The sequence below is a fragment of the Aotus nancymaae genome, unplaced genomic scaffold, assembly GCF_030222135.1.
Source record: "Aotus nancymaae isolate 86718 unplaced genomic scaffold, 86718_ANA_hifiasm-v0.15.2.pri h1tg000022l_1, whole genome shotgun sequence".
NCBI classification, from domain to species: domain Eukaryota; kingdom Metazoa; phylum Chordata; class Mammalia; order Primates; family Aotidae; genus Aotus; species Aotus nancymaae.
Window position 1 is genome coordinate 35664148 of NW_026988435.1, and position 16110 is coordinate 35680257.

The window sequence follows — 16110 nt, forward strand, 5'->3', positions numbered from 1 at the left end:
AAATTCACTGGCAGTCACACAGCTAATTAAGTACCAGAACTGAGATAAGAAATAACTGTACAAACAGGCTACTTATGTTCAACTACAGAGAAGCTCTTCCTTCTTCACAGGATTCTGTGGCATTTTCCATTTTCATTTCACTTTTTCTGAGGGTACAAGGACCATACTTGGTACCAGTAGGTCTCTGTGCACATCTTGAATGAATTCCATCTCATTTTGTTGGGTCTGTGTTTCTCCTGGAGAAAACGAAGGCTATCCAACCCATGCTCTCTATTATGTGGATCAAGGCCTCACACTCATTACATTTATTGAGTCTATCACTGTCCATGTCACATAGCATCTCAGCAAGATCTTACTACACCAATGTGGGTTTCTTCCAAAACTGTCGGCTTCAAACTATCCTCTGTGTTCTGAGGACCTATCTGTGTGTCTCATCACAATAAGGAGTTTGAAGACAATGATCACTGGTGCTGAGAGTGTACAGCACTTTCACAGTGTCAGCAACGATCCAGTGCCTTAACCCACCAATTCAGTTTTACACAACACTCATTGTGTTCAAGATGCTGTCAACTCAGGCCAAGAGGGTGCAAAGTTAACCAAGATGTTGTCCTTGGTCCCAGGAAGCTTAAGCTGCTCCCAAGCTATCTCAGTGCCTCACTGTTCAAATAAACATGTCACCTAATTCAAGCAGTTACTTTTCTTGATCTCCACATGCCTTGTGTTCCAAATGAATGCTGGTAAAACGCTAAAAAACTTGCCTGGCAAAATTCAATTCAATTCTGTCTTTTCCTTGCTAGTGGTAAGTTCCTGTGTGTTTATTTTTTGGTCCACTGAAGTAACAGTACTGGCAGTCAGGGCCCTGGCATGCTGGTCCAGGTTTTCTGCCATTCTAGAGCTTTCTATCACGCCAGTATATAGCAGAACTAGACCTCCTGTGGGTCCCTCCAGCAATGAATTTCTAAATGAAAAGGGATTTGGTTATCACCTCCTGGCTTCCATCTTTTATGTCTCAGACAACTCCAAACTTCCTGCCCTGACATGATGGAAGAACTGGGTAAGATCCCCAGGACACAGGAGCTGCTTGCTCTAGGCTCTGGCCATTGCCGTGGCCTCCTGGGCCTCTACCCTTCGTCTCCAAGCCCACTCCAACAAAGCCATCCCACTCCTACTGCAAGTGGACCACATGCCGACTCTTCATTCCCACCCTGGGACCTCACAGGGCTATCATCCCGGGAAGAAAACGTCCTGAACTCTTCAGAGCTTGTTCTGCAAAACACTGTCTAAAATAGACCAAAACATATTTGGTAAAACTGCTCTTTGGCACAGGATTTTAACAATGCTTTCTTTGGCTGGATGAATATTATCTATAATCTTCCTTCTTCATGAGGCTTTAACAATTTCCTTCAAAATATTAACATATATTCATTAAAAAAAAAAAATCCCTGCCAGCACTTTGACAACTAAATGGCATTTAAAAAAAAAAAGCAGGGGATGGCATGAGGGAGAAAAAAAGAGACTCAAAAGGGATCAAAGATATTTAAGAAACATACCAGCCGAATGCAGCATGTTGACTTCGTTTGGATCCTGATCTGAACCACAAGGTGTAAAAACATTTTTGAGACAGAAAAAACCTGAGACCAAACTGAGTAACAGATGATAGTGAGAAATTATTAATGTATTAGGCGTGATAATGGTACTGTGGTTTCTGTTCTTTAAAAGGTCTTTTTCTGTTAGCGTACATGCTGAAATATTTATAGTGAAATATGATTCATGTCTGGGATTTGCTATAATTGACTGCCCCAGAACAAACTGAAAAGGTGGAGGGGTGGGGACTCTGGATGGCTGGTACAGGCTTCCTCATGCTGCTCTATTTTTGAATGTTCTTAACCCTTCCTTATTAAATGTAATGTCTCAACTCCATTTCCTATAACATATACGGTATCTAAGATACTTATTATAGATTATACAACGAAAGTAAAAAAACTTTCAACTTGACTGTAACTCCCATTTTACAGATCCTGGAGAGATAAAGTAACACGCCCTGAGACCCTGAGACGAAACAGCTCGTGCGTGGCCTTGCAGCTGGCGTTCAGGACGGGAAGCCCTAGTCGGCCTTTCCCACATTGTCTGGGCTCCTGAAGTCTATTTTACTTAGATGCCTGGGAGGGCTGAGATCGAAAGAGATGGGGTGAAGAGGGGAGGGCATCTGATGGATAATTACTGCCAGGCTTACTGCCAGGTAAGACCAAAGAACCGTGATATTTGCTCTAGTGTGCAAATAGCACACACATTCTTTTTATTGGAAATGTATTTAAATGTCAGGAGCCATTACTCATTGAATGGAATTTGTTGACACATTGATAAAGCTAATGTCTAAGCTTAATGTCTAAGAGACATTAAGACCTGGAATTTTTTTCCTTAGAGAATATCTTATTTGTAATTCCAGTAAAACCCTCAACACCGGGCCAATCTCACAGAGCCGTAAAAACTATTTGCTATTATCAACCCTTTAGTCCAGTTCCTGGCAATGTAGAAACTCTTAGTTCCCAGGGATACCGACAGAACAAAGCAGTACATGGTTAGAGAAGTGAATTATTCTAGTGTGGTTCTCCACCGAGGCAGATGGGCTGATACCCGTCACCCGTTCTTTACGTTCGGGAGGAGGGTGAGACTCTGGCCAGGGCTGTCACAGCACTGAACTCCAGCAGGGGAGCTGATATGGCAACCAGAAGAGGCCCTTTGACAGACAACCTGTACCCAGCACCCACGACGGAGGATGCCCTCTCTCAAGTAATCCTCAAACTGTGCCTGCTCTTCATGAAACTTTCTAAACCCAAGTGAAAGTTCAAAAGCCACCGGGGAATTTTCCTTTCACAGGTTTCCTGAAAACCAACCATCCACACTCCCATTCTCTTGGGCACAATCCAATCCTTACCCATCACGAGATTGTAACTGGGAGGCAAAAGTCACTTATTAAAAAGCCATAAAGGTCTTCTTTGAGGACATCACTGGCTGAGAGCTTCAAGGGCTTTCTCCAAGGTGGGTAGAATGCGAGCAGAGGACTGGAACACACTACAAGCTTCAGCACCATGGGCACATGGAGGGTATGTTTACTCAGGAGAGGAGATACCCACAAGCTGTCATCCTCACAGCCAGGAACGCCCCATGCCACTGAGCCCCCAGAGGCTTCCTCAGAATTCCCCAGTGTTCAGCTCTGCCAGGTGCTGGCCCATCACCAGCCCGGAGTGAGTCCTGTCCTCACAGACAGATCCTGTGGCTGCTGAGACACACCCTTCTGCACAGACACCTCCCATTTCATCTGTGTGGGGATCAGGGCCAGAGAAAGGAGGAAAAACCACTACAGTCCTCCAAGGGAAGGAGACTCAAGGAAAGCACAGACACTCAGGTCCCCTCACCTTTGAATCCCTCTTGGTCACCAGGGTGTACAAGGTCTTTTTATTCAAATCAAAATGGCTGCAGACGTCCCTGGCAGCTTCCGGACCCTGGGTCACCATGGCAGCCATCAGGCTCAGGCAGGCACGAGCCAACCTGCACAGGGAACCGGAGGAAATAGGACATGTGTGGAACACAGAAGCCCGGAGCCGCCTCAGCACAAAGCCCACTGCAAGAGAAACACAGAAGCCCAGAGCTGCCTCAGCACAAAGCCCACTGCAAGAGGAACACAGAAGCCCAGAGCCGCCTCAGCACAAAGCCCACTGCAAGAGGAACACAGAAGCCCGGAGCCGCCTCAGCACAAGCCCGCTGCAAGCTGGCTGTGTTATTTGCCACCCCCAAACCAGAAAAAGGACGGAAGAAGACATGCTCTTTTTTTAAGGGGAAAAAAAGCATAAAGATTCAAAATAAGGCTAAAAATTAAAACTAAGTAGCATTAAGAATATAAAACACAAAATATGAAGAAGATGGAAATTTCTCTCTGGAGTAAGCCATTGTGTGATCAACAGACCACCTCAGTCCCTGTGACTGCAGGACACAGAGGACGACGTCTTCACAAAGGCCTCTCCGAACCTAGGCTCTTGGCTGTCTTTCCATTCTTCAGTTATCCAGATTCTGTGGTTTTCTCAGCAGCTGCGACATGCCAGGCCCTGTTCTAGCTGCTGGGAAGGTGGCATTTTATAACACAGGCAAGGCCCTGCCGCAGGCACCTTGGATTCCAGTAGAGGGAGTCAGTCAACAGATACAGCAGCAAGGACAGTAGCAGGCAGGACAAGAGGTTCACAGGGTAAGAGCAGAGTCAGGGACAGCCAGGACCGGTCCACACAGGAAGGGGGCAGAGATTCGGTCAACATGGCCGCGGAAACAACTCAGCTCTCCTTAGGCATAAAGGTAAAGACCAAATGCACTCGCAGAGACTGAATGCAGACCAAACCCAAAAGCGCGAAGGGAGCCAGCCTACCTGTAACCCGAGGCATACAGGGACTCACAGATGAGCTTCATGTGGTTGTTCACCAGCTTTTTCACGATGTTGGTTCCCACAACATGAAAATGTGACAGATCACTTGCTGTCCGCAATAATATGGCCTCGAAAACTTGAAATATTAATATCATCTGCAAAGACAGAACTGAAATGCTTAGGAATCCTCTCATTTCTTTTCTTCCTGCACATATATGCTCCTTTTGTCTTAGATATAGTTACTTGCAGGGTTAAAGCCTTCAGCATGCAGGATGAGGCCCACTCAGATCCTGAGTCAAAGGTGACACAGGCGGGAAGGTGACAGCTTGGCAGGCTGACCTGCAGGACCCAGGCTCTGCAGGTAGCCCTAATTCCACAGTCTAGCGAAAAAGAATGGCTTGTTTACAATTACAGAAAACCAAATGAAAGAAGAAAATTCTCTTAATGGCTGGGCCTCATTGCTTTGCAGATATTCAGGTCTACACCCTTATAGCAATAACCCTGAGATATCAACAGCTACATAAATATCCCCATGTTCAATCTCTTTGGAATCAGAAAACAATCATCAATTCATTATGTGTTGTGAGTCTGTGACACCACGTGTTTATCTGCTTTCATTTTGTTTAAATAAACCACACTGAAACCAAGTACATTTTGATTAGGAATTTATGATCCTTCCTTCTGGTATCACTCATCAAATGTTAGTAATAAGTGAGAATTTTCCACTAAAATGCTTTCAAAGGTCATGGAGGCAAAAACGAATCTATTCCTACAGCACAGGGACAAAGCATCATTTTCTACAGAAAGTTGGTCGTGGAAATTCATATCACATTTTTCCTCAACAAACTTTACAGCAAAACAAGCTTTTCTTCTCTATCAAGCCAGGAAGGAACAACATACTTCACTTTCAGGTCGTTTCTCTCCACTCAGGAGCTGGAAAATTTCAGCACACTCAACAGAAATCTTTATATAGCCTTCCACAACATCATACACGTCTTCTCGTGGTAGCTTCTTGGCAGCAGACACAAACGCTTCCAAGCCTGAAATAAAAGTTATGTTCAAATGTTAACAGGGTCAGTCTCCTTAGAAACAATCACAGCCACCACTGCAACCTGCCTTCCCTGTTCTGTGGCCTTCCCCAGTACACCTACACTGCACAGAAACTACTGTGAATGCTACCAACTTAACTGTTTCTCTCCAAAATTCACGTTGAAACCCTAAGCCTGGCCGGGCATGGTGGTTCACGCCTGTAATCCAAGCACTTTGGGAGGTTGAGGTGGGTAGATCTCCTGAGATCAGGAATTCAAGACCAGCTTGGCCAACATGGTGAAACCCCATCTCTACTAAAAATACAAAAATTAGCCGGGCATGGTGGCACATACCTGTAGTCCCAGCTACTTGGGAGGCTGAGGCAGGAGAACTGCTTGAACCCGGGAGGCAGAGGTTGCAGTGAGCCAAGATTGTGCCACTGCACTCAAAAAAAAAAGAAAGAAAAAAAGAGAAAGAAAGAAACCCTAAGCCCTAACAAGACAGTATTTGGGGATAAAGCCTTTAAGGAGATAATTCAGGTTAAATGAGCTCATGAGGGTGAGGTCCTAGTCTAATAGGATTGGTTTTCTTATAAGAGAAGGAAGAGATATCAGAGAGCTCCCTCTCTGCAGAGGAAAGGTCATGTGGGGACACAGCAAGAGGGCAGCTGTCTGCAAGCCAGGATGTGCCCTTACCAGGATGTGACTAGGCTAACATCTTGATCATGGACGTGGACGTGGCCTTCAGAACTGTGAGAAAATAAATTTCTCCTGTTTAAGCCACCCAGTGCACAGTATTGTTATGGCCGCCCTAGTAGATTAATCCATACAGACATTACGAACACACTTAGACACCATGAAGGCAATACAGGAATGTGACAAACTGAGAGCCAATGTGACTCCCAGGTTTGAGTACTCACTCTGGCAATGACTCGCCTGGATCCCCTTCTAGCTTTTGTTCCCTCAACTATAGAATGGGTATAACAAGAAAAACCATACAGAACATGGTACTGAAACATTACTAAGAGTTTTACTTACATGACATCAGTTCATTCTCACTGCAACCCTCCACCCTAGGTACCAGTATGTTTTTCTCTAGGTACTAGCATTTCACAGATGAGGAGACTCAGGCCCTTGTCCAAAGGTACACAGCTTCGAAGAGGCAGAGCCAGGACTCCAATCCAGGCAGTCTGGTTCCAGAGCCTATGTTCTCCCTTCACAAGCCGGACAATTTCTGCCCATGCCATGGAGCTGACATCTGCTGCTGTGAGTGCAGTGGCACAGAGTGTCCGTGCTGTGCCTGGTCCACGGTCAGCATGCCAAGCGCGTCAGCTGACATCAGTGTTCTTCAAAACCCAAAGTGGGGGAACACCACTCAAGTATTTCCCCATAAGGCCACCCCAGAAGTTCCCCGCTCAAAAATCTCTCAACAGCCTGAGGATTCTACTACCCTTATACAACCTCCCTCCCCAACCACTGATCTCTGAATCTGAACCCCCACCACAACCCCACCCTACCAACGGAGAGCCACCTGTGTGCCTGCTGCCCACAGAATTCTCCAGCAGAACCTGTTTTACAAAACTGCCTCTCTCTGGCTCTACTCTTAGGCCATACTTCTCAGAACTAGGAAGGCAGGGCATGGCAGTAGGCTGGAAGCCACATGAGAGCATAAGCTAAAGGTGACACGTCTTATTGGGGCCTTCATCTCTTCTGGGGAAATGGGGACTTTACCTTACTAGAAAAAAACAGAGGAAGGGACTAAATATTTCTATTAAAACACACTTAGTAGTTATCAATATAGTAAAATGTAAAAGGCCATGACCTTTAAGAAATACATTATAGTCTTCATAGAAACGTGAGAACAGGGTGGCCTGCTTTAGGGCGTGCCCGGGCATCCCCAGGGGTCCTTCCTCCTCTGCCTTGGGGCCACAGGCAATGGATCTAATCCCTCTTTGCCATCACCCTAGTCGGCACCTCTGAAGACCAAACACTTCCTCAACCTCTCTCCAGAAATTACAGTTTCGAGATCCTTTTGTGTTCAGATCACTCTCTATGTTCCCTTGAAGCATGAGGCTCAGAACAAGGCTTGGCACTGGCGGTGAGCGCCACTAGCTGAGCAGAGCAGACCAACACATCCTTCCTCTTGGACAGCAATTCCGGGTGTCTCAGATTCAAGTCCTGATGCTGCTAAGCAACATCTGCCTGGAGACACGTGAGCAGGATTATGCCAAAGACATACCAAGTGAGAACATAAACTGGGGCCAGACTCCTGGGCATGCATCCCCACTCGGCCACTTACTAGCTGCAGGGTACTGAATAAGGCACTGAACGCTGAGCTTTGGGTAACTCACCTGTATAACGGAACAAGAACAGAACGTACCTGACAGGGTATGTATGAAGCATAAAAAGGCTAATTTACACATAAAGTACCCGGCATCGCACTGATGGCAAGGAAAACCCTCAAAACATAAGAAGCCCCCCAGATGTCCTCAGCAGCAGCAGTGAAAATCCAGTCACATTCGGCCTCTGCCAGCCTCACAAGGTGTTTTCAGATCCATTTTATGCTGCAACATTTTCCGAAGCAACCACCGTCATTCCTTTAACAGTCACGAGCGAGGGCATCTGCTGTGCCAGGCGCTCTGAGCACTGGGGCCAGACTCCATCGCTGCTGTCTGCAGCGTGGTCTGGAGGTGATTATGAACAAGAGCCATGGGTGTTCTGGCCAAGGTCGCTGTGGTCACAGGAGCTCAATCAGCACAGGCACCCTGGAGTCATGCATAATACCTACTCTGTCCCTCAAGAAAACACAGAATGTAGGCTGGGGGCGGTGGCTCACACCTGTAATCCCAGCACTTCGGGAGGCTGAGGTAAGTGGATCATGAGGTCAGGAGTGGAGTTCGAGACCAGTCTGACCAACATGGTTGGTCATCTCTGCTAATAACACAAAAATTGGCTGGGTGTGGTGGTATGCACCTGTAATCCCAGCTACTCTCGAGGCTGAGGCAGAATTGCTTGAACCTGGGAGGTGGAGGTTGCAGTGAGCTGAGATCCCCCTACTGCACTCCAGCCTGGGCAATAGAGCAAGACTCTGCCTCAAAAAAAAAAAAAAAAAAAAAGAAGACGAAAACACAGGATGCAACTGATAGCAAGGGCTGTTTACGCAGAAAGAACAGTGTTACTACTTACTCTTTTTTAAGGAATTATTAGCCAAACTCTAGCATGTAACTCTTGGCATTCCAGGGTATTACAGGGTAGAAATCGCTGGCCTGTTACATTTGCCATCCCTTTATGGGTTCATCTTTCTTTCCATACACCATTTAGTGGGCACCTACCAGGTGCTCCAGGCGTCACAGGGGGTGCCTGAGACATGCTGGTGAACAAGTCAGAAATGGCCTCAACCCACATGGTGCTTACAATCTAATAATAGAGACCAATATTCACTTCATGAATATTTACTAAGCACCTACCGCAATCACTTAAATACACAAAGCACCTGTAGTAAGTGCTATGAAGCAAACATCAAGAGTGTAATGAGGGCTGTAACTAGGGAACACGATCTAGATTAGAGGGCTGGGAAGGTTTCCTCTGAAGAAGTAATGCTGAACCTATTATTAATAATAGTAAAAATAAGTATGGGGCGGGCAGAGGGTGAGACCACATTCCAGGCCTGTTAAACACCCTCAGGTAACATGTACCTCTCCTTTGGAAAGCTTTGCTTGAAACTGTATGTATGCGATTCTACTGACTGATATCGGCCTTCCCCACTTGACTCTTTGTAAGCCCCACGATGGCAGGGGCTTTCTGGGATTTTTATTCATCACTTTATTTCTACCCTAGCAAATAATAGCCTCTACTAATACTTAATGAATACTGAAATATGTAATTCTGTGCTAAAGTATCATCTTACTAGCTGTGACTAGTAAGTACAGGTATCAAAAGTTTAAAAACAGGCCAGGTGTGGTGGCTCATGCCTATATTCCAGCCCTTTGAGAAGACAAGGTGGGAGGAATGCTTGAGACTGGGAGTTCAAGGCCAGCCTGGACAACATAGTGAGATTCCATCTCTACAAAAAAAGTAAAAAAAACGTAGCTGAGCATGGTGGTGTGCACCTGCAGTCTCAGCTACTTGGGAGGCTGAGGTGAGAGGACAGCTTAAGCCCAGAAGTTCAAGGCTGAAGTGAGCTATAATCATGCCACTGCACTTCAGCCTGGGCAACAGAGCAAGACCCTGTTGGTTAAAAAAAAAAAAATCTGTGGGACAAAAATTAGAAGTCGAAGATATAGTGGTGGTTAATTTAATAATGTATTTAACCTGGGAGAAACGCTGCTACTGTTTTATTTTAGAGCAATGCATCCACATGGCATCAAGTTCAATTGCGTTTTTCCCAAACGATGTTACTTTCCAAACGATTACAAGTAGTCGTGAAGGGTGGTCACACTTTACAAAAAGTGCAATTAAATTATAGAGGCGGCTCCATCTCAGTCACCGGACCATTCCTGGTCAACTGACAAGTAGTTGTGGGGGCTTCCAGCAGCTTGTTACAAGTTATCAAGTCAGTGTGAGTGGTGGGGGACGGACGCTATTTAAAACGGTGCTGACAACCCAAGAAATAGCAAACTGTCTCATGAACCGTCCTGAGCTGACTCAGTAAGGACTCAATAGAGAAGGACACTTCATTTACGTCCCTGACAACTGCAATAAAGAGGTTTTAGAGCTCGCTGAGGGATGCTGCCTGGGCAAGGGACATGTGTTGTAACATGAAACGGTCCCAACCAAGCAAGTCGGGGCTCTCTCGCCGTCACTGACAGCCCAAGGTAAGGAAGTACAGAGCAGTCCTGGACCCCAGTTTTCTGCAAAGCCAGAGGCTTGGCACTGACCCTAGGTGACCCGAAAGCTGCAAAGGAGAGGCTGTGCCTGGCACACGGAGGCCGCCTCGCCAGCCCGTGCTGCCGACCCTGCACCCGCCGCCCCGCACTCACCAGGCCCGGGGCCCTGTGGGTCCTTCAAGTGAGCCTTGAACCGCACGCCTGTGAGCTCTTCTTTGCGGGCCCGCTTGGCTGCGCCCGCGGAGGAAGCAGCGCCGTCCTGGCCGCCTCGGACCTTCCTCTTGGGGACCCCCATGGCAGAGACGACGGGAGCGAGACCGAAACGACACACCTGGGGGACCCGGCAGGAGCACAGGCACACACAGCAGACACGCGCTTCAGGCCCACAAATGGGCAGGAAGGGGCGGGGCTGGCGGAAGAGGCGGGGTTCGGGGAAAAGGCTGGCGGAAGAGGCGGGCCCGCGTGGCGCAGGAACCGGCGGAAGGGGCGTGGCCTATGGAAGGGGCGGGCCGGCGGGGAGCCGGAGTCCTGGGTCTGCAGGTGCGTTGGCAGTCCGGGTTGGCTCGGGGAGCGGACACCCCGCCCGGCTGCGGGGTTTGGGGTCCACTGGGGCGCGCTCCTGATCTCGGCGGCGCTCTCCGGGGCTCTTGACTGGAAGAACTCCCAGATCTTTCACTCCTGGCCCTGGGACCGCGACGACCCGGGCCCCGGCGCGTCCGGGCAGCACAATGAGTAGTTAGTTCTTGACCCGAGGTCACCCTGACGGTGTCACTTGAAGAGCTTGCTTCACACACAACAGGATTTGATACTTTGCCAATTTGAGTCTCCGATAACTGCCGGGAAGGTGGATTCGCCTTGGCTGTGCGGGTGCCCCTGACTTCGACCCCTAGCTTTTGTCACGGCCCGAACCAGGTCGACTAGTCTGGTAGGATGTCACTCCAGACTGCCTCCACCCCAGGCTTCCTCAAACTGATTGGCTTTTTGGTGGGGGCAGGGGCTGGAGTTCAGTGGCGCGATCTCGGCTCACTGCAACTGCCGCCTCCCGGGTTCAAGCGATTCTCTGCCTCAGCCTCCCGAGCGACTGGGACTACAGGCGCGTGCCACCACGCCTAGCTAATTTTTTATTTCTAGTAGAGACGGGGGTTTTACCATGTTGACCAGGCTGGTCTCGAACTCCTAACCTCAGGTGATCCACCCGCCTCAGCCTCCTATAGTGCTGGGATTACAGGTGAGCCACCGAACCCGGCCTGATGGGCTCTTTGTGCCCTGGAGGGTGAGGGAGAAGACTAAACGAAGTAACGTCTGTAAAACCCCTTGCTGCACAGCGTAAGGCCTCCACATCTAAGTTCCCGTCATTAAAATGGAGACAGCAAAGCCAACCCAATCCTGTCCTTGGGGCTACTATGAACAGCACATGATGCAACGTGTGAAAAACCGCTTTGACGTGGAAAAAAGTACAGTGTGTTTTTGGAAGATGTTATTGACTTGTGAACCGCATTAAATGCTCTGAAATGAAATTAAAAATAAGTAAAAACAGGCTGGTACATTTTTTAATATGACTTCATCGATACTTGGGTATGTGTCCAAATCAATCATGAACCAGCTCATTAGATAAGTAACTTGGTGATCACTAATATTCTCCATCAGGTGGTCCTCTAGTCTAAGAGAATAGTGTTTCATATTCTGTAGGCAGATGTGTTTTGAACATCTGAGGATGTGACCTTTTGTGGACTGTTGGGCTTTCAGAGTTTCTAATAGAAAAAGCATATTGTGTTGACACTGAGCCCTCTTTCTTGACAAGATTATTGTGCCTGTGGAGGTATCTATGTTGTAGGCAGGTCAGAGAGAGGGTGTCCCCCCCAGCAGATTTGAGCTAATGCAGCAGTATTGAGAGGGGGTTATACTCAAAAAGCCACCTGTAAAAGGCAACACTCATTAGTGAAGACAGACTTAATTCTGACTGATTATCTATACTGGTTGTAGGAAATAGATGCTCGGTGCTACGAAGAAAAGTTAGCACTGAGACAAAGGATCTTTCAGCAATGCAATTTTTACTTCCTGGACTGCATGAAGGGTACCTTCGCCAGCCATCGTGCCACGAGAGTACAATGAACAAAGGAAAACAAATTTATCCCTTACACGTTTGCAGTTGTCTTTAGTGCTGTGTCTGATCTCCGTTGGTTGGAGCCAGACCTCACAATCTAAACTAAAACCCGACTGGTGAATAACTTAAAACTTTTCTAAACGGGTAAAAGCAATGGAGAGCTGGGACGTGCCTGTGAGCACGTCCAGCACAGATATCTTGGTTAAAGTGCAAGGACAAAGAATGTACTATGTGCCTGTAAGCCTGGCATGTTTAACAGCTACATAGGATAGGGCTTAACAAAGTTATTAGTACACTTATTCTTTAACAAGAAAGGAAACTTTAAAAAGGAACTTTTCTACTTCCCACACTGGTCCTCTTCTCGGGTTAGTCGCTAACAGGCAACTTTGTTTTCTGCCATGGTGGTCCCAACCAAAGAGTTAGCAGAGAGAGGTAGGAAACAGTCAAAAGCCCTAAGTTCGGTTTCTGTATGACCTTGGGCAAATGACCATCTCTCTGGGCCAGTTTGCTTTACAAAGAATTAGATGGCAGGAGGAACTTCCCAGGATTACCCAGCTAATAACTGGTGGAACCAGGACTCACCCAGTGTATCCTAGTCCCAAATTAAAAGCAAAGCAACAGAAGTTGGCAGTGCCCATCACAGCCTTAGCCAGAGATGTGTGTGATGGCATGTGTGACTCAGAAGTACAGCTGGATGCTATAGACTAAATGCCATGAATCATTGATGCTGGGTTAACCCTTTGTTCAGATAGGAGGCTCGCCAATCTCTGGAGAGTGACTTGGCTTTCCATATCGAAGCCTTGCATTATTCACCTCCAGGAGCATTCTGGTTTGTCGGAGACTATGTGGTACTGCTTCTAGGACATTCTAAGCTGAGGGAAAACAACCCAAGTGCCTTGTGTACTTGTTCCCTCTCTTTGAAACTCTTTGCCCAGAGCTCAAGTGGCTCAGATTGTCACTTCACGTGACTCTTCCTTTTTCTACCTCACTCTCTGTCTCCTGACCTTTCTTGATTTTCTTTGATTGCCGTTACCATCTACTAGTGATGCTAAATATTCATTTGTTTGTCAAATTATTTTGCTAAAATGTGCACCAGATAACGGTACAAAACAACAGTCCAGTGCTTCATTCCCATGGCTAAAAACACCAGGGTTCATTAAATATTTTTTTGGTAAATAAATGCCTGTAATTACGAATACATAGACACAGGTTTTGAGCTTGGTTAATGTCTGTCTATCCTAAAAGGTAGGTTGATTATTGGAATGCTGTCAATAAGCCTCAAGATGCAGATTTCTTTTTTTTTTGAGACAGAGTCTTGCTCTGTTGCCCAGGCTAGAGTTCAGTGGCAGGATCTCGGCTCACTGCAACTTCCGCTTCCCAGTTCAAGTGATTCTTCTGCTTCAGCCTCCCAAGTAGCTGGGATTACAAATACCTGCCACTGCGCTCGGCTAATTTTTGTATTTTTAGTAGAGACGGGGTTTCCATCTTGGCCAGGCTGGTCTCAAGCTCCTGACTTCGTGATTCACCCGCCTTGGCCTCCCAAAGTGCTGAGATTATAGGTGTGAGCCACTGTGCCCAGCCTGGATGCAGGTTTCTGAGACTACAAAATGTGAACTGACCCCTGCATTATGGTGAATTAGACGCAGGAAGCATTCACCCTCTAGAAGCCAGCCAGTTCATCTCCAGTGGACACATTTCTTATTCACACCTGTTAGGTGTATGTGTTGTTCCTTAAGCATTTTAATTTTATAAGTTGAATTCAAGTTCTGGAAAGAGGTAAAATGACAAGCTCAATCTGAATCCATATCAAGTTCAAATTCATATTAAAGCATGTTTATCATGGACGCTCAGAATGTGAGAAGTACAAATTACTGTACACAAGATGAAGTTGTTGGTTTACCCCATACTATTTCATCTAGATAAAAGCTCGTTGATATGATCACATCCTAGAGAGGAGAGGTGCAGAGTTGCTTTCTGTCTTCTGATGTGAGTTTGAATCTCTTTAGTGACAAATGTTTTAGTGTGGCATTTACCAAGATCAGGACAGTTCAATTATCTGCTTGTTTAGCAAGGAAAAGAATGAACCATTATTTCAAAGACAGTCACTATAAACCCCAGTGAAGGACACAGTGTCCACAGTCTAGAAAAGAGAGGTAAGTCTCTAGCTTCTCCTCAGTTCAAGTCAACAAAACACCAATATCCACCAATATCCGCTGTGGGCATTACATTATACAACCAGCCGTAATAGACCCCAAAAAAGTATAACGCACTATACCTACTCCCAAGGGACTTCTAGTATCTTTCAAAATATGACGCACCTGATAAATTCCTCAGCCACAAAGTAGGTAACCAAGAATCCAAGATGATACGAGATGTTGCAAGTTCATGTGAGAATTAAATGAATTATCTGATGGATGGACACATCATGTTAGCGTAATCCAGGTTACATTGCTATGCACTTCTTACAGAAATTAGAGTAAAGCAGAGGGAAAAAAAACCTAAAGCATCAAGCTTGTCTTTTTTTCTCCTCTGAAGCAAAACTGAAGAAGTAGAAAATGTTCTCCTCTTGCCCAATATTTAATAAAATGGCCACAAGCGTGAAGCTAATCTTTTTTGTTGGTTTTTTGTTTGTTTGTTTGAGATAGGTTCTCACTCTGTCACTCAGGCTGGAGTGCAGTGGCACAATCTTGGCTCATTGCAGCCTCGAGCTTCTGGGCTCAAACCATCCTCCCACCTCAGCCTCCTGAGTACATGGGACCTCAGTCACATGCCACAACACCCAGCTAATTTTTGTATTGTTGTAGGAATGGGGTTTCATCCTTTTTGACCAGGCTGGTCTCAAATTCCTGAGCTCAAGCGATCTACCTGCCTCAGCCTCCCAGGTGAGCCACCGCACCTGGCCAGAGAGGCCAATCTTGATAAGAATGATGACATAGATGAAGTTTGTCTCCTTCAATCTTTCCAAGTCCACTCCACTCACCCGCCTCCTCCCCGCTTCGCCCCTCCCCACAGCACTTTCTTGTTGCCCCCATCTTTCAAAGTCCCCACTGCTGCAACTTTGCCAGAACTAATCTTCCTGGGAAATGCCTCCTCCAGAATTATTTGTTTTTTTTCACCTCCCTCTCTAGGCTAAATTCCCCTTCTTGCCCCTGCTTCTCCTCTATAACCTGTTCCCTTACAAAAGTGTTTTTAGCCAGCTATCAGAGAAAAAAGAAATTTGATAAATTCACCATAAGGTGGTTGTAGAATAATATCAATTTGCAGCCTACCTACGAATGGTTTTACACTTTAAAAGAGAACTCTAGGCAATCACAACCCCCCAGATGAATTTCTTGTAGTTGTGATCTAGTCATGCTGGTGCTGGGGTGAGGAGGCAGGTCATTGGTCAAAGGAGAAGAAGAGCTTCTAAACTTTTCATAAATCTGCCTGTGAATTTCAGCCATCATTCTATATTTTATAATTTGGGGACCTGCTTCAATTTTTAAAAATATACTTTCAGATTCATTCTGAGAAGTATGCCTTTCTGAGAAGTATTCATTCTGAGAAGGAGCCATATGCCTCAAAAATACTACATTGTCACTTTGGGAGGCCGAGGCGGGTGGATCACAAGGTCAAGAGATCGAGACCATCCTGGTCAACATGGTGAAACCCCGTCTCTACTAAAAATACAAAAAATTAGCTGGGCATAGTGGCGCGTGCCTCTAATCCCAGCTACTCAGGAGGCTGAGGCAGGAGAATTGC

General features: G+C 46.5%; 1 protein-coding gene across 5 annotated transcripts in view; it reads right to left on the reverse strand.

The window, feature by feature from the left end:
• The window catches only part of URB1 (URB1 ribosome biogenesis homolog), a 76287-nt gene extending 65653 nt beyond the window's left edge, over window positions 1-10634 (reverse strand). For 4 of the 5 annotated variants that reach the window (XM_012446463.2, XM_012446454.2, XM_012446449.2 and 1 more), the window contains exons 1-4: window positions 10419-10634; window positions 5312-5451; window positions 4415-4566; window positions 3417-3549 (exon numbers count right to left, since the gene is read on the reverse strand). In XM_012446463.2, coding sequence (XP_012301886.2) covers window positions 3417-3549; window positions 4415-4566; window positions 5312-5451; window positions 10419-10560 — 567 coding nt within the window. In that variant the 5' untranslated portion in view covers window positions 10561-10634. Of the gene's footprint in view, window positions 1-3416; window positions 3550-4414; window positions 4567-5311; window positions 5452-10418 lie in introns of those variants that run through there. The other variant, XM_012446475.2, reaches the window with a different exon arrangement.
• Window positions 10635-16110: the final 5476 nt, after the last annotated feature.